The 19,036-nt window shown below is 31.0% G+C and overlaps 1 protein-coding gene across 3 annotated transcripts in view; it reads left to right on the forward strand.

The window, feature by feature from the left end:
* LOC145670263 (signal peptide, CUB and EGF-like domain-containing protein 3) overlaps positions 1 to 19,036 on the forward strand; it is a 372,945-nt gene that overhangs the window by 307,953 nt on the left and 45,956 nt on the right. For 2 of the 3 annotated variants that reach the window (XM_081738683.1, XM_081738685.1), the window contains 9 exons: positions 573 to 689; positions 3,151 to 3,387; positions 4,474 to 4,596; positions 5,458 to 5,688; positions 5,924 to 6,040; positions 9,062 to 9,320; positions 11,860 to 11,963; positions 16,162 to 16,332; positions 18,573 to 18,737. In XM_081738683.1, coding sequence (XP_081594809.1) covers positions 573 to 689; positions 3,151 to 3,387; positions 4,474 to 4,596; positions 5,458 to 5,688; positions 5,924 to 6,040; positions 9,062 to 9,320; positions 11,860 to 11,963; positions 16,162 to 16,332; positions 18,573 to 18,737 — 1,524 coding nt within the window. The remainder of the gene's footprint in view (positions 1 to 572; positions 690 to 3,150; positions 3,388 to 4,473; positions 4,597 to 5,457; positions 5,689 to 5,923; positions 6,041 to 9,061; positions 9,321 to 11,859; positions 11,964 to 16,161; positions 16,333 to 18,572; positions 18,738 to 19,036) is intronic. The other variant, XM_081738684.1, reaches the window with a different exon arrangement.

A 19,036-nucleotide genomic window follows, 5' to 3' on the forward strand; every position in this document is an offset into this window, starting at 1 on the left:
AATTAAAACGCAATTCATGTAGCTCTCTTAACTTCACGGGAAGACAACCAATACTTACTCACACAAAGGCAAATATTATATGGCATCATATTTTTCCTATGAACCAGTAATACATACAAAAACGTTACATTTCCAAATGACACTATATACATTAATGGGTTACTTCAAAAAAGTGGGGGGCAAGTGTCCCTCTTTGCCCCCCTAATCGCCGCCCATGAATAAAAGGTCTGGAAAATATATCTATAATATTACATGCTGTATGTTTAATCTTTCTTGAACTTCGCTTGTTGGTGGTTTCCTAGGCCATATTTCATTAACCCTCTCTTTAATCCAGAGCTGAATCTAGCTAATGACAGGTTTGACAATAAGCCATGGCTTACGGCAGCAGGCTCTCAAGGAGTTTGCTGGGACGCCGCACATCGTAGGATCCAAAACATTAGCGTTGTATGGAGGAGTATTATGCATTCTCTCTTTCCTAAGCTACCCTTATTTTAGCATGATTATCCTGAATCATCGTATATGCGATGTTTGATTCTGGTTTCTGCAATATAATGTTTATTATTCTTTTAAAGCATCATGTGAAGTAAACAATGGCGGTTGCCACAAACGATGTACCAATACAGATGTTGGTGTTACATGCAGTTGTCCTAATGGATACATTTTGAATCCAGATGGAAAGACATGTCAAGGTAAGCAAAACTTTTATTACAACACAAAGTAACGAGTCTAAGTTATTGATATTACTCGTAATTTATGATATTTCACACTTAATTCTCGATACTGCAAAGCATTGAAAATCATATATTACTCAAAATCAGACAGATTGATAAAAAAATATATATTGTATTGACGCTAAAAGAAATCGAGCTTGCATTTTTAACTTTATCAGTCAGTTAACTTGCACTTTTATCAGTCATGTTCGACATTGCCCAAAAGTTGTAGATAATATTAATAAACGAATTCCATGCCTGAATTTTCATGTCGTTCATGATATTTCTGAATGCAAAATCTTTCGTGGGCTTGTGAATCTGTGTGTTACCAAAAATATCTCCTTAGCATTTATATTAGACAACGGGAGAAATGGTTGAACTAGATATTGGAAACAAGGACCATCATTGTCCAATTCTTTGACAAATTGCTTTACTATTCCTATGTGAGAGAAGCAACACCTGAGAGTCAATTAATGAGAAATGCAACAGTCGGCGTTTGCCCGCCAGAAAGCACGCATGGCGCGAACTAGGATCGAACCAGGGACCCCATGTACCAGAAGTGAACGCTGTACCACTGTTCTATTGCGGCCCTATGTTTTTCATGAAGTCACAACAACAGAATGCAAATTCAAGCAGTCACACAGGCCATTCAAAAAGAAATGCATTATAGGAAGACACATTTAAAACACCGTCCGCAGCAAAAATGCACATTTCATTAATGTTCAATGGGTGTACAGAGTATTCCTTGAAGTGAAATTCAAAGACATGCCATCAACCGAATTTTGAGATATGCTCCGACTTTATGATTGGTCTAAAGTAGGCAAACGATAAGTATTGATAACAGTGAACACGGAATCCTTTGGCGCGATGTCGGAAGTATTAAGGTTCGTCAGCAGCACGGTTTCTCGTACTCAAGAAACGCATGCTGCGGTGTTTTCTTTCACGGTTATAAATGAAAAAAACGTGAAATACACCGTGACGAAATACATCACATCACACGTTATTCTGTACACAAAAAGACATGGAGTTGCCGGTTCCTAAAATTTCCGACTTCCCTCCAAAGCATTGGATATCCACTGTTGTCAAAGTTTACATCTTGCCTACTTTGGACCGTCCTTGAAATCAGGGTATATCTGAAAACTCTATTGAGAGCATATCAGAATTACACCATGTAAGGAATACCCTGTACATCTATTGAAAATTGATGAAATATGCATTTTTGGATTGGGTATGCGTGCCTTCCTTTACGCTGATAAGGACCACCACCCACAGTTTCTGGAATTCGAAATAGGGTCTGTTGAAATTTAGCTTTTTCGCGATTTTGGACAGCCCTAGCTCTGAAACTATGCACTTTTCACCATAGGTCTATATGAACTTTTTCTCTTATTTTGATATGAGGAATCACCTCTTACAGTTTGTCGGTATAGTTTATTAACATTATATTGTATATATATATATATATATATATATATATATATATATATATATATATATATATATATATATATATATATATATATATATATATATATGCATAGATTGTACAAAATCCGTACTTGGTAGGACAAAACTAATACTGGTTTTCAAATCAGGACATTAGATTTGACTTATCTGTCACAGCATATTTCGTGTCACAAAATCTTCGCAGGCCAATATTATTAATGACCGTAACAATCAGTGTTAGTGTTCTGTATTGTAATTATTCAAACTAAAAATAAACCTGTTATACTTACATTTACCGTGTGAAAATAATAATAATAATAATAATAATAATAATAATAATAATAATAATAATAATAATAATAATAATAATAATCCGGTATGGTAAATATAAAACTAATGAATAATAGTATGAATACAGTGATGTGACTGGTATACCTTAGTTAAATATATTGTTCAAATTTCATGTAACCTGTCTTAAGCGAAACTTTATTACATCGGAAATAAAATTATCATGGTATTTTGTTAAAAACAAATTTTACTGTATCAATGTACGTACAAGAGTTTATACATATAAGTCATAATTATATTTGATAAATATATTTTATGAATAACATTTAATTCATTAACTTCGATTATTTGGATAAATCTTGGAAAATAAATATAGGAAAGAATTGTACTTTGGAATTAAAATTAAAATGTTACAATGTCAAATATGAAACATTACTTTAGCTTGCGATTTCTGAATACTGGTGCACTAAAGTTTGTTGTATATATGTTTTGACTTAGATTTATCTTACCACCTGCTGAAAACGAGAACTGTTAAACGTTCTGTTTATGTATCCATTGCAAAATTTATATAATTTTTATAAATATAATATCTAAGTGTAGATAAAATATTTGTTTCTTTTTGGTTGAAAGTTTAATCCTGCATCTTATTTATATATATAAATTGCAAACTATTTTTAAAAACTCTTGTAATGTTTTGAATGTACTCCAGATATCGATGAATGCCAAAGTGATATAGGCTGTTCCTATGAATGTGTAAATAATATTGGAAGCTATGAGTGTATATGTCCTCAAGGATATAAGCTGCAACCGGACGAGAAAACGTGTCTGGATGTTGATGAATGCAGTTTGAATGATACTTGTGAGCATATATGTCTTAACACTCCAGGATCATACGAATGTGAATGTCGTAAAGGTTTCCAGCTATTTGGGGTATCACATTGCGGAGGTAAGGATTTTTATGGTTTCTATATTTCTTTTTAATCTGACTAAATAGTGCGTTACCAGGGCTTATAGAGCTACTAGACTTCTAATACTTATCCGTGCACTTGTGTTATTAATCGAAGTATACGAGTGTGTGTTTCTCAAACTAACAAGAATAAATTACTAGTAGTGTTATAAAAGCACATGACTTGCTTTATCAGTGATACTATTTTTAACGTATTATTCTTGTAAATTAGTAGTAAATATCTACAAGAGATTGGAGACTTGTATTGCGTTTATGGAATGTCACAAGTACAAATAAATAACTCTGTGTTTCCCTCTGAAATAATTCAAATAAAAGGTATAGGCCACCATATTAAAAGTTTTCGCTTCAATTTCTTAAATTATGTAGTGCCTTTCTTGTTACGACTAAAGTACTTATTTATGAACTATAAACAAAATTATATCTTTTGATTCATCTATCTTGTTCAAAATGCTCGATTTCGTTGTCATTTTCTAATGAAACAGAACAGATATAACGCTGACAGAAAATAGTGAAATACACGGTATTGTCTTACATTCCCTTGAGTACTTAGATTCTTATATATTTTTTAGAGCTAACTTGTAGATTTGTTCACGTGACTAGTGAAACCACTATTCACAAGCTCTTTTATTTTATTTTTATTTATTTATTTATTTTGAGAAACAGAAATTACAAAAACTTGTGAAATTTACAATCTTAGCTTGTAACTTATAAGCTAGTAGAGTAATCATTTTGAGAAATAGGCCCGTCAATTTCAACGTCTTTAAGACATAGTTGTGTGTCAAAAATGCATTTGATAATTCAGTATTCTTTCACTTATGTCTATTATAATTATTAATACTATTTTAATTTTGTATTTGATGAATTGGGTAAAATTAATAATAATTAATACTCTGATAAAAGTTTTATAATGTTACTTTTCAAACCAGCATTTTTAGAATACAACAACTTTAGAATTTTTCTGAAAGTAACTTTAGAAGGGTTATCAAGTGTACTCACTTTCTCTGATTTACTTTAAATACTGGTTATATATGTCAAATTTAACAGTAATCATGTTTCTATTTAAAGATATTAACGAATGTTCGCTGAATAACGGAGGCTGTCAACAAAATTGTGTTAACACTGAAGGCAGTTACTATTGCTCTTGTAATGAAGGTTATAGAATACATCCAAATGGAAAGGATTGTGTTGGTAAGTTTTCGGTGTTATATGTTCTTACAAAATCTTAAAGAAATAGAAATAGTAAAGAAATAAAAACAACTTACAATTACAGAATATTTAAATATTTGTTTCCATCATTTATATTTTCTTGCTTTCTTTTATCGTTTAGCTGTTTTTAGGAACTTAGACTACATTTTGCTCTTCCATAGTTTTACATTACTTTGTCAGTTAATATTCACACATTGAACACTGAACACAAAACATGAATATTTATAAGATGCTCTTGGATTTACTAGTACCACCATATAGTAAAACAATACGAACTAGAAGAGTGAAGTTCCATACATTACAGTACTATGAAAGCTTAAAAAAGTTAAATGTCTAGTAATTGTTAATAAGAAATCAAGCATCTTGTTGTTGTAAAATGTCTAAAAGGTATAGATTATTATATAATAATTATTCACCACCTAATATTTATTCTTTAATATATCATTTTAAGAGAGTATTTTAATCAATGTCCCATATTTCTATATTTAAATATTGTATTTAAGGGAAATTTTACAGTATTTAAACACTGGACTGTTCTTGTACATTAAATTTTATTTACTATAATTGTAATTTCTCTAAGTAATTTGTTAAAATGATTTTTAACAAGGAAATTCGAAAGTGTAACTGGAAAAGGTCATATTTATTTTGAAGTTTGTTACGCAGTATTTTCCTTTTTACTTTCTTTAAAAATATATTATTTGTAACAATTTTCTGATATGATTTTTAAATTTCACTTTTCTAACATGTAGTAACACAATTTTTAATCATATTATCCCGCAAAAATAATATCAATATAAATTTACATCTTTTACCGTCAACTTAATTTGCTTTGTTTCTCTCTAGATGCTACTATCTGTCTACCTTTGAAAACTCCAACAAAGGCAATTTTATCATGCACAAGAGGTAATGACTCCTTAACAGAATTATGCAGAGTGGAATGTGAGAATATGGCCCACTTTACATCTGGAGTTGAAACGTCCTATTCCTTCTCATGCGGACCTCGAACGAAATACCATTGGAGAACTGATAAGGTCATTGCTGGCGCCACTATTGGCAGTGCCTTGGGTTGCTCTGGTATGATATAAAAAATACACACAAGAATTATAACATTTACGACTTAAGCAATACATGTTTCTGATTGCTTTCTTTTCTGAACATGAGATTATCTTTAAGTTTTTTGAGAAAAAAGATATATATATTTCTGAACAAGCACATTATATGTTATTAGTTTTATTAAGTATACATATTTATATAATTTTATTGAGACGAGTTTGCAATACGTTGATTATTCTTTCTTCTTTTTTTTCAGATTCTACATTCTTGCCAGACTACATGGCTGTAGCAAAGCTTTACTTTACTGGTGTATTATGTTCCTCAGAAGATGACGTAAAGATTTATGCCATGGAATTAAGTAGAGTATTACAAGGTAATTTGATATTATTATTATTATTATTATTATTATCATTATTATTATTATTATTATTATTATTATTATTATTATTATTATTATTATTATTATTATTATTATTATTATTATTATTATTATTATTATTATTATTATTATTAGTGTACTTTACACAACAAAGAAAACGGGAGAACCCCGAGAAAACCCACGCGCGCGGTGTTTGTCCACCACAAAGTTCGCTTAGCGTGAGCTGGGATCAAACTAGGGACCCCATGCACCAGAGGTGAACGCTCTACCACTGATCCACCGCGGCCCCAATGGAACATAGTGTTAGGGATTTAAAGGAAAGCTCTTACAGACATTGGTTTACTAAGGAAACTTGCGAAATGTTACGCTGGTTTAAAATCTAACTATGCCTATCTAACTGGATTCTGGTTAGAAATAGATTACACCCTCAGAAAAGTCTTTGATCTTACGTCTTTTGAACATGCGGATGTTCAAAGTGTATTTCACGAGATAGCACTTAACAAGAGGTAGTGACTGCTTTATTGTAAGTCTATGATTTTTGCATTTATCATTTTATTTTATTTTTATTTTTACCGGAAGAGTTAAAAATTGCAATTTCAAAAGCAGAATTTCTAAATAATGAAAAATAGAGGAACTTCTGGAAAGAGTAATGAGTGAAAAATGCAAAGACTGGTTACACGTGTACATGTAAAAATTTGAAGGACAGTTCGTTGCTTGTGCGATAATTTCGACAATAAAAATGACGGACATGACCAACTAGCGTGCAGATATATTGTTTAAAACCAAATGGTAATGATATAAATAAGAAAAAAGTAAATCAAACGGTTGTCGGAGTAGCATATTTGTAAGCAATTGCCACTTCCAGCGTGGTGGTTAACGACTTAAGACTATTATAAATTTAAAAACGTGACGACAGTGAAAGGGAAAATTGTATGAATTTTTATTTAATTATATTGTAATTTATCGAAACGCAAGGTACACGTTGACACTTACGATCTTACGTTTCATGTTATGAGGAGATTATCTTTTACAATCCGCCACTATTTCTTTCAGTGAATTTTCACAGCAACTGGGTCACCGAAGCTCTTTATATTTTACTTTTAGATATTGTTTCAAAACTTCTCACAAGATTTTAAAGCAATCGTAATCAAATTTGATATTGTGTTTCCTACTACAGAGTAAAAAGTTATTACCCCGAAGTTTTTTTCCAACCAGACGTGTTGCCGAGGAATTGTGACCGAAAAACTACAATTTACTTAACATTCAAATATAAGTATTATAATATTTTATCATCACACTTATCGCACATTCAACATTTTGCCACTTGAAGAAATTTGTTGGTGCTACCTTTCACCTAAATTGTGAATTTCACTTTTTTTCTACCTTGGCTCATCAATAAAGATAAAAACTAATTTTGAACCCTCATGTACTTTTCTTACGTTAATATTTATTTTCAAGTAAAGTAAATGTTATTCTTGTAAATAGTTTTTATGTAGAATTTGAAAAATACTAAAATCACAATCCATCGTATCGTTGAATGTAAGGTAAAGAACTCAGAAGATGAGAATACTCATGAGATGAATTTGTGCACCTACTGTGAACCATAGACTCAAGATCCATTAATTCCATTTATGAACATGTACTTTCGTAAACCTAATTACTAAATTGTATGTATCTATTTCGTATCGAATATACTGTAGTTAGCGTACAAATTCATCAGTCCTGAAATGTACTGTTGTTTGTGCAATAGGCAGAAAAATTCATGAAAGGTATTTGTGCATTACGGCAGACCATAAACGCAAGGTATATTAGTTCTATTTGTGAAAAGCTATTTTTCATGCCGAAATATGAGGGGTTGTGCGTAATTATACTTGTAATAATTTATAATAAACATATAATATATTATAATAAAAACATACTTTTTTATTATTTACATCTTTTAAGTACAATATAACTTTCATCCAGTACTCAGTTAGTACAATATTGACAATATTACGGAAACTTTAGAAAATTTTCTTTTATAGGTAAATTTACTCAGTCAATTTTCACTTAAGCGCTTTTACACACAAGAAAAATGAAATTTTTGAGGTTTACGTCCCACGGTATGCCGGCTAGGCTAAAGGAGACGGTGATAATGAGAAATGAATGGAATAGTGGAATGAAGAAAGTGGAAGAAAACGGGAGAACCCCGAGGAAACCCACGAGCACGGTGTTTGTCCACCACAAAGTCCACACGGCGCGAGCTGGGATCAAACCAGGGACCTAAGCACCGGAGGTGAACGCTCTACCACTGAGCCACCGCAGCCCATTGCTTTTATACTAAGTTATTAATTATTCAATAATGAATAAGTATAATATCTGCGTAAATAAATTTATAGGAGGGGGAGAAGTCTAAAGTTACTATTATGTGAAATCACAAATTTCAGATCATGTATGTTAACGTACCCTTTTAAATAAAGCAAATAAGCATAAAAGCTTATTTCACAATAGCATATATATAAATAAAAAAGTTTTTCAATAGTTTTGTTAAATCAAATCTTTTCAGAGGTAAGATTATCCTTTAAAGAGGTCAATATAAAGTGTTGATAAATATGGAGGACAATGAAAAATATGATCTTGTACTTAAAATGAGCACAAAAAATGGAAGTTACGTTTAGGAATCTTTAAAAAATGAAAAAGATTATGAAAAATCATACATTGGCAAGTAATATTATTTTTGTACATAAATAATTAATACTTTTCCGACCAGAGTGTATGCGTTTTTATTAAAATTAAAATAAGTCGTAACAGCTTCAATAACTTAACGTTGTCTTCATCAGACGTTAAGTAATTGAAACTGTAACGACTTACTTTAATTTTAATATATAAGTATATATTCTGATCAGAAAAGTATTAATTATTTATGTAATACTTCCAGAATGAAGATGGATAAAGTTATATTTTTATACCTTGAAATAGAAGTATAAGTATATATACACATATGTATCTTACGGTTATTTTTACTTTCTTTTGTAGAACAGATATTGCAGCAGTGTACAAATCGATGTGAGATTAATGTGGCGAAGATAAGATGCGAATTTTCTAGACGAGTGCTACGCAAGTTGAATAAATCAAAAGGGGAAGTAACAAAACTTACTTTAAAAGTTACTTCTGCGACTGGAAACGTTACGAACAATTGTGACTCTCAATGTAAAAAGAAACTATCTCAGAGAACTTTGTGGCAAATTATGTCTACGTTACGGAAGGATATCAACGGGGGGAAATTATCAATCAAGTAAGTTGTTCTTATTATGCTGCATGCGGATGTAAATACCACCAATCACATTTTGTTTGTTCTATTTAAACCACAATATTTCAAATTTAATATAGGTGCCACAGATTACACACAAATAAAATTCATATGATTGTGAAAAAAAAAAAAAAGTTTCATTTTACTTGTATCTTGACTAATACTCATTTTTCAATGACTAATTAAGCAAACCAACAAATTTGTACTGCAAATTGTAGAAGAATCTGTATTTATCATAATGTGTCAATTGAATATATCTTTACATTTCATCTGACCCTCCTTTTCACAAAAAAAAAAAAAGTCCTTTTAACGAATGGTATCATGTGCTGCTTATTGTCTTTCATGAGTCACTGATGAGCAAATTCATTATTTACGACATATTTTTCTTAGGTTTTTTGGAAAATACTATTACTAGTATTCAACTTACGAGTATATGTTTAGAACTGCAATTTCATATGTCCAGTTATTTACTAATTTGGCTATTACAGCATGAAAAAGTAAAAATAAACAGATATTTTTTACATGGATGTTTCTGATTCTTCGTAGTACTATCATTCCAGGGCAATGAAGATGCATTTGATACATGATATTCAACATTTTCCAATCCACTGTATTCGAGAAAAAAATGTCAGTAGACCTACTAAGTATTCGGCGGTAATCATAATCAATATCATCTTTTGAAACAATGCTATCATAGCATTCTCTAATGTTGACTTTTAATAGAATGTTCCTTATTTCTTGCTCTGATAACCTTCTAGATGCTATTATGGAGCATGAAATGTACAGTTCATTTTGGGTACACCTTTCTAGAGACAACTATGAAATCATATTTTGTAATAGACCAAAATATTTCCATTCTTCATCTTGTCAGAAATCTAAAACACAATCCAATTGTTTGCCATAACGGTGTATATTTTTCACGAAATATTTGAAAGAGCTAGGCATTCGTGATCTCTCTCCCCTCGTCTACTAAAACTTTAGAGCCTCTTCTTTCTCCGCTCTATTATAGTTATGAGCCTATGTCTAATTCCAAAATCAGCGAATTCCGAATGACATTGTCTTCCGTGTGTTCCTTTATTGTACAAGAAAATTCATAATACCAATAAAATATTGAAAATATCGAAAACCTGAATAAACGTTAAATGAAAAATATTGTTTCTAGTATGACACAATAGACAGTAGATGAATCCAAGTTGACAGGAAGAGCAACACAGCAAAGCGTGACTTGCGTCACAGGTAATCTATGAGATATTTATCAATAGAGTAAAAATTTAAATATAGTTTTAGTGATTGTCAATAGTTGAGAGAAATAGTAAATGTTCTTCAGACACGAAGCACACATAAAAATTTTAAATTTTAAACAATACTACGTTGGACTGAATTAATGATAATCTTTCCTACTTGCTATGTAAAAGAGAAGACAGAGATTTAATTTTGTTTGCTACCAAGTTAGAGAAATTGGTCGAATTATAACTGATATTACAAGGATAACAGATAATAAACTAATTGTTGAGCAAAGCGAACCGATTTTCATTATAAAATTGATATCGTGTAACGTTTCACCAACTAGAAATATTTTGGATTAATCAAACACTATCTGATTAGTGTCTGATGAAATCAAAGTGTGTAGTTGCCAAAACTGTTACACGATATCGGCTTTATAATAAAAATAGGTTTGCTTTGTTCAGCGATTAGGTTCTTATCTAATTATAGTATATAATAGGCAAAGCTGGTGTAATGGAAAATATTAAGGATAAAGGATAACAGATTAAAGATAACAATTTTTGCTTTCTTAAGCTTGAAGCATGGTGATGATTATGGCAATTATCCCAAAAAGCCGATATTTGGAAAACCACAATACTTTTCGTATATATACCAACTATATCGCATTGCTTCTTTTCATTCATTTAAAATTAGTGTCAATATTTCTAACACTCTTTTGTATATAACGTCCTTACAACTTCTGTATTTCGTACTTCTTACATCTTGTATTTGTAGTATAAGAAGGCTTCAGAAATCAGTAAAGTTATATTCATTCTATATAAGACTATCAACCAAGATTTTTATGTTTTATTTACTAATAAATAAATACTTGTAGATTACATACGTATTCTATTGTACATACCTTATAGAGTCATACATATATAGGTATGTATATAGGTTTGATTTAAATAAAATAGAGGTCTTCCTGCAGATTTAGTTATCAATTAACAAAGTATGGATTAATTAAGTTTCACTTGTGTCAAATACTTTCCAAAGTTGATTTCATTTTCTCTCGTGTGAAGAGAGTTTTCCCAATTATCAAAACACTTATGAAAGTAATTTCGTGTTACCTTTTATTATACAATATATTGAATAAAATTGGTATTCGAAGTATTTTAATAATTGGAATTTTTCGATTGTTAAGAATAGTTATTCGAAAATCTATGTAGAAATTTAAGTGCTACTAAGGTAACATTTATTGTTTATATAATCTTTTATATAAAGTCAGATAAAGAAATTGAAGAAATGCCTTTATTTTAAGGATTCAAGATAAGGAATTAATTGTTATCCCGAAAAGTCTTAATGTTCGTCGAAATGTGGCCCATGTATGTCCTCTAGGCACAACTAAAGTTGGAGATATATGTGGTAAGTTAATACTCCATTTATAATTTAAAGAGATCAAAAGTACGGAAAATATGAATGATTTGAAATTAGAAACTATATACGTATGTATTTACGAAGGGTTTATGATCTAATTTTACTTAATTGCCCTATTACTTTATGATATAGCCTATTTTCTTGTGAAAAGCAGTAGCTACTATCACGAGAAAACATATATAACTTAACAGTAGGTCAATGAACATAAATATAGGAATTAATTTAACCAACACTAAAGTGTTCTTCAAATCCTCTTTTCAAATTCTTCTACTAAAATGTCAGTTTTCATATTAAATTCACGGAAAGAAACGCAGAGGTTCTATTAAATGCCTATAGGGATATGAGTTTAGAAGTAGAATGAAAATCTTTAAGTTTAACGTCCCACGATTATGCCTGTTAGGCTAGGGGAGACGATGATTAAAGCAAGTGAATGATGATGGAAGAATTGGTGGAATCAGAAAGTGGGAGGAGGCGGAAGAACCCAGAGAAGATCCACCACAAAGTTACTTGGCCGTAGATCGAACAAGGAACCTCACGTACCAGAAACCAGAAGTGAGCACTCTACCACTGAGCCACTATGTGCCCCGGGTTTAGAAGTAAGTGCAGAGAAAAGTAAATGTATGGAAATTCGCCGTGAGCGTAATACTGCAAATTATGGACACTTAAAATATTAAGTAATACTTTCGATAAAGTGAACACTGTGATTAACATGAAGAGATTAAAACCATATTCACGAGAAATTAAATGTCGACTGAAATCAAGGAATTTATGTTATTAATATTCACTCCAAACTTTTTTATCTTTGCGAATTCTGTTGAAGAATTTGAAGCTTAAGATATTTAAAACAATAATTATGCATGTAAATTATTCATTGTAGCTTTGGAAAATTCAAGATTACTAATAAAACTTTAACTGACCAAAGCAGTATATATATATTTTAAGATTATATATTTGTGTTACAGTTTCTGCTATGTAACACAAACATATAATCTTAAAATATATATACTGCTTTGGTCAGTTGGAGTTTTCCTCTTCCTCTTCCTTAACTAAAAATTGTATTAACACACATAACAAAAAATATTTACATGAGGAATACCATAATTTATTCCATATCATGGAAATTAGTATAGGAGACATTAAAAATGCAATAAAGAAACTGAAACCGAATAAAGCAACTGGGCCTGATAATATACCACCTTATATTGTGAAGGGTTGTGGTAATATTTTGAAACATCCGCTGTATACCTTATTTAACCTCTCAATAATTACAAATGTTTTTCCAGATATATGGAAAGAATTAATAATATACCCAGTTCCGAAATCCGGCAATAAAATAGTATAGAAAACTATCATCCAGTAGCTATATTACCAACAATTGCAAAAGTATTTGAGAGTGTCATTTATGATCAAGTGATGCATCATGTTAAACCTGCAATTTCAATGTATCAACATGGCTTCCTACAGAAAAGATCCACGGTTACTAACTTAACTATAATTTCAGATTTCATAAGCTTCTCTTTAGATAACAATGGACAAGTAGGCGTTATATATACAGATTTTAAAAAAGCGTTTGATACTGTGGATCATGATATAATTCAAAAACTTGCCACGTTCAATTTTAGTCCCCAAATGATAATTTTGTTTCAATCTTACTTACGTGAACGTAGGCAATTCGTTTTGTATAAAGAATATAAAACTAAAAGCTTTTGCGTAAATTCTGGAGTCCCTCAGGGGTCTAATCTTGGGACTCTATTGTTTTTATTATTTATTAATGATCTGCCATGTTATATTAAAAAATCTCATAAAATACTTTTAGCAGATGATTTAAAAATATTCGTAGATGTGAAATGTATGGATGACTGTCTACTCTTAGAACAAGATCTGACTAACATACTAAAATGGTTTACTAGCAATAGACTTACAGTAAATATTAATAAGTGCAAAACCATGACATACAGTAGACGTGAGAAAACGTATGACTTTACTCACACGATCAATGGAATAAGTTTAGAAAAAATAGATACAATTAAAGATTTAGGTGTGATATTTGACAAAAAATTAACCTTTTCTCATAATGTGGCAAATATTACTAAGGATGCATATAGAAATCTTGGGTTTCTTAATAGAACAACCAAAGAATTTACAAATGTTAACTCTCTGAAAACGCTTTACTTTTCTTACGTAAGATCCAAACTTCAATATGCCTCACTTATTTGGAACACTTCCGTGAAAACACGTAGACAAAAAATTGAGCAGATACAAAGTAAATTCATACGTTTTTTCTCACATACAAAAGAACATGATTTTATCCAAAATATGAATCATATGATAATTTACTTGGAAACTTTACACTTCAGACATTTGAACAAAGACGGACGTTGAACGACCTCATTTTCTTGCAAAGACTTTTGCACAACAAAATAGACTGTACTGACATAATTACAAAGATAATGATACAGGTTCCAACCCTCAAAGCACGCAAGGGAAATAGTGGCCTGTTCTACTGCAGGAAGGCACGTACAAATGCACTGCATATGTCACCTACATGGAGAATTTGTGCTACATACAATAAAATCAGTAAGGATTACAAAGATGTAGATATATTTAATAGTTCTGAAAAGTTGTACAAAAGAGTAATACTGCGTATTTTGTTAAAAAAAAAAAAAAAAAAAATCAAGTAAACTGAATTATTTTAATTCAAGATTTTGTATTAAATTATGTAATTATGTATTAATCAATTTTAATTGTATCAATTTTAAAATTATGTATTATATGTAGACACTGTAATTGGGCAGTAATATCTGTTGTGTCGATAAATAAATAAATAATTCTGTATGTTGTGCTGCACGGTTGCGAAACATGGTCGCTTACTTTCAGGGAAGAACACAGAGTGAAAAGTATTTGAAAATGAAATCCTGAGGCAAATATTCGGTCCTCAGAGAGATGGTAATGAGAAACTGCATTAATTTCATAACAAGTAACTTCATAATTTATACTGTTTTCCTAACATCAGCTGGGCAGACCATGTCACTAGAATGGAATTAAGTAGGAGTGATTTTAAAATTTTAACTGGAAATCCAATCGAATAACAACAATTAGGAAAATCTAGGCGTAGGTGGGAGGGGGGACAATTTTAAGATGAATCTCTCAGAAATAGGAATACAAACTAGAAACTGGATCCAGTTGGCTATGAACACCAGGTTAGTGGAGAGCTTCTGTAAATGTGGAATTAAATCTTCAGTTCCATAGCCCATAGAGTGAGTAAGTGAGTAGTTAATAAAACGAAACCAAATATTGCACCAGATAATATGATATTGAATTGTTAATACAGAAATTTTACTTTCTCTTTATTGTTATGAATTCTTCACATTCTATGATGTAGAGAAATCATTGATGTAGGATGTACAAAATCAAAACTGATTTATAATTTGACATTGAAATATTAAAATATTAAAATAAGGAAATAAGGAGAAGTGTCTAAAAAAGCTATTTGATATATATAGTTGAATAATTATTTTAATAACACCCATTAAAATTTCCGAACTATCTCATCAGAGTCGAAATTACTGTTCCTTTGCCTAAAACTCATAATTCTATGCAATTGAAACAGAGGCATGATATACAGTAACATATAACGAGTAATAGAGTCAATGCATAAATATGCGTAAATATTACATACAACTATTTAGTGAGCATTAGGAAACAAAAAATAATTCAATTGGTCACTTATACAAGTTTTGACAACTAATATAGTATCTATAGCAACCATTATTTTGATATTTTTTAGTAGTCTGTCACCTTTAGCCTAAAACGTGTAATTGAAAAACATTGAGGATTTAATTTTGGTTTAATTTTGGTTATTATTCTGGTAGTGTTTTCTACTGAAGAAGATGAATAATGAGAAGATAAATTTTCCGATTTTTTGTTATTTTATATTTGTTCTTATGTGTCTCCATCATGTTATGATACACTTCGATTAATAGAGTATTGCTTCAAATTATATCAAGGCATAGCCTAATTCCAAATACAATATATACTCCAATTATATTCTCTCTACATAATAGTCATATCATGAAGTGTTAAATTCATAAAAATATGTGTGTGAGTGATTCTTTAGTTCCTTTATAATTATTGGACGTTGAACTCAAAAGGAAGAAATATTAATGTAGGTAATGTATTTCCCCAGTGGCTTGTCATGCTGGCTCATATTACAATCACACAGAGAAGAAATGTGTTTCCTGTCCTCCTGGTACATTTCAAAACAGAGATGGTCAATCATTGTGCATACCATGTCCTGATGAAGATCTAGAAAGTGGTTGGACCACGAGTGGTGCAAGAAATAGTGAAGAATGTACAGGTTAGTCACTGTTCTTGAGAACAAAACTCTTTTATCTATATGAATGTTTACTATGTTCTAATCATTTAATTATTAATCAATACTTTTATAAAATAACCTTTATTTTGTTCGCATTATATTTTCTTCCATTTGTTTAATAACTCTGTTCTTCTAAATTGTGTATATGGATACGTTTTTCTTACAGCGCAATGCATTGACTGATTTAGCCTAATTAACTTGCAGTTTGGTGTATGCAGAATCACAACATAAAGACTCACTGTAAATTATTAACATGGTTTGCAAGCATGCATAACATGCATGGCATGCCATTTTTCACAAGTAATATACTCTAGATAGGAACAGAATTGTGTTTTTATTTTACAGAAAATGTCACCAAGTTTTATACGAAGATTTTTCATAAGACTCTCCAAATACCAACTCGAAAGTTCACCTGAAATTTTTTAGCGGTAAAACTGTGAATGCAGATTTGATTTCTAGTTTCATTTGTAGGATACTTGCAAGAAGGGGATGAACAAAGTCTTTATTTTTGACGTAAACTAATAGAGAAAAATGCATGGGGTTCGGTCTGGAGAACATACAGACCAAAAGAGTAGCTTCTGATCATTCTTAGTTCTACCCCACTCCATCGTTGCAGTAAATGCTATTTCATAAACTGCTCTGACTACCGACTGAAAACATAGAGAGCCATTTTTCCATCAGCATGTATGCATTAATGTCTTCGTTCAGTTGAGGAAGCAATCTTTCCATTGCTTGTAACCAACTTCATAGCTCCCATTTCTATGCAATGTTCTTCCGAGATTGAGTATATCACGTACGAATGATCGAACGACAGATTCGTCGCGAAATGAGTCGAGAAATGCCTTTTAACAATAGCTAGGCCTACTGAGCGTCGTTCGTGGAATTTGAGCATACAAAATGCCTTTCTGTGCCATTTGCTTCTATCTTGCGAAACCTTCCAGCGACCAAATCCAGACAGAAACTGAAACAAAAGAAAGCTTCATAAGTTTCTCTAATAATCTATGTGTTATACATGCTATATGTTTTATGTCCTTCCAACACAGCAATACTAAAACCCCCACATATAATGGTTAAATTAGACCAATATAAATCGATATCGTGGCATAACGGTAGTAAAGTAAGATGTGAAAAATCATATCAGCTGTAAAAAGAATTAAATGGGCTCTATTAAATGTCCAAGCTTACATTCATTCATTTGTTATTCCATTCTTGCGCTTTAGCTAATTTTTCTTTCTTGCACAAGAACAAAAGACACCTAGAGTTTTCCAGAGACGAAGTTTACCTGCAAATGTGTAAAATAAAATAATAAAAAATGAAACTTTTCCGTCCAGTTTCTTCTTACATAAGCTCAACACAAGTGCTAGAAAGAACATTATTACACATTAATTTCTTGATACCTTTGAAATATTAATATTTAATTCAGTGAATTGGCCTGGCAATATTTTCATCAGTTACGAGAATAGTTTCATATATACTACATAGAGAGGAAACGGGGTTTCAAAAACTAAGTAAAAAGTGGAGGCAAGTCAGCACTATATGAATTACAGCATCTGGTCTCTGCAATTAAAGTATTAGTCAAATCTATTAATAAATGTGAACATATGCCCAGTGTAATCAATGATATTATTACCACTCGAAATAAGTTATCCTTAGATACTGCCTCTAATTTGTCTTCTTAAGAAAAATGAGTCATCTTCCTCTCAACAAATGTAACGCAAAATGTTTAAAAAAAAAAAAAAAAAAAAAAAAAACTGAATGGTGAAACAGGTGTGAAATTTACATCATTTGGGAAAGAAGGTCGGAAAAACGGTCCCCATCTGGAAGAATTTCGGAAATACCGCTGAAAACGTGAGCCCAGTTTTAGTACTTATTTAAACAAGCTTATGATAGTAAGCATGCTTATTTATCATTTTCTTATTTGGTACATATAATCTTCGACACGTCCATAATGCGATGTTTCTCTCTAGATATTTCTTCAGTAAGCGATATGTCATGTAGATTCTTATTTGCTTCATACCTCCTGTACAATTACAAAATCTCTGGTATGGCATTGTTTTCTTCATTTCGGAAATATTTGAGCTTCCATTTCTTAACATTAAAACATAATATAGAAATATCAGTAACAATAAATACTAAGTATCTTTTCCAGAAGTAAAAGGTGAAAAGGAAGATGAAAACAAAATGATTGAGAATTAATTATCCTTTATCTTTTTCCGTTATAGGTGTCTGTCAGCCTGGTACGTTCTCTTTAGATGGTTATCAGCCATGCTTCCCGTGCCCTCATGGGTTCTATCAGCCTGATTCTGGGAGGATAGAATGCATACCATGTGGTGGAAAGAACAATGGCACATTAGGAGCCAGAAGATTTCAAGATTGTGAAGTCACAGGTAGTGTGTCATAAGTTTCTTATAGTTGCTTTAATGTTAAATAGATTTTTTAAAATTATTTTTCATCACGGTTCAGTGTATTAATTGTCACTAGTCTATACCCAATGAATTGAAAATTGCGTTGGCTTTATTGATGAAAATTATTGATGTGGAAGCGTTTTATGAAAGCAACAAGTACAAAACCTTTATAACTTTGAAAATATTTAAGCGTAACATTACTGGTCAATCCTTCTCATATTACTTCTTTATATGCACACAATCTTCGGCCTGAAGAGTTTTTTTTTTTTTTTTTTTTTTTT

The sequence above is a fragment of the Thermobia domestica genome, chromosome 14 (assembly GCF_964235325.1).
Source record: "Thermobia domestica chromosome 14, izTheDome1.hap1.1, whole genome shotgun sequence".
Classification (NCBI taxonomy): domain Eukaryota; kingdom Metazoa; phylum Arthropoda; class Insecta; order Zygentoma; family Lepismatidae; genus Thermobia; species Thermobia domestica.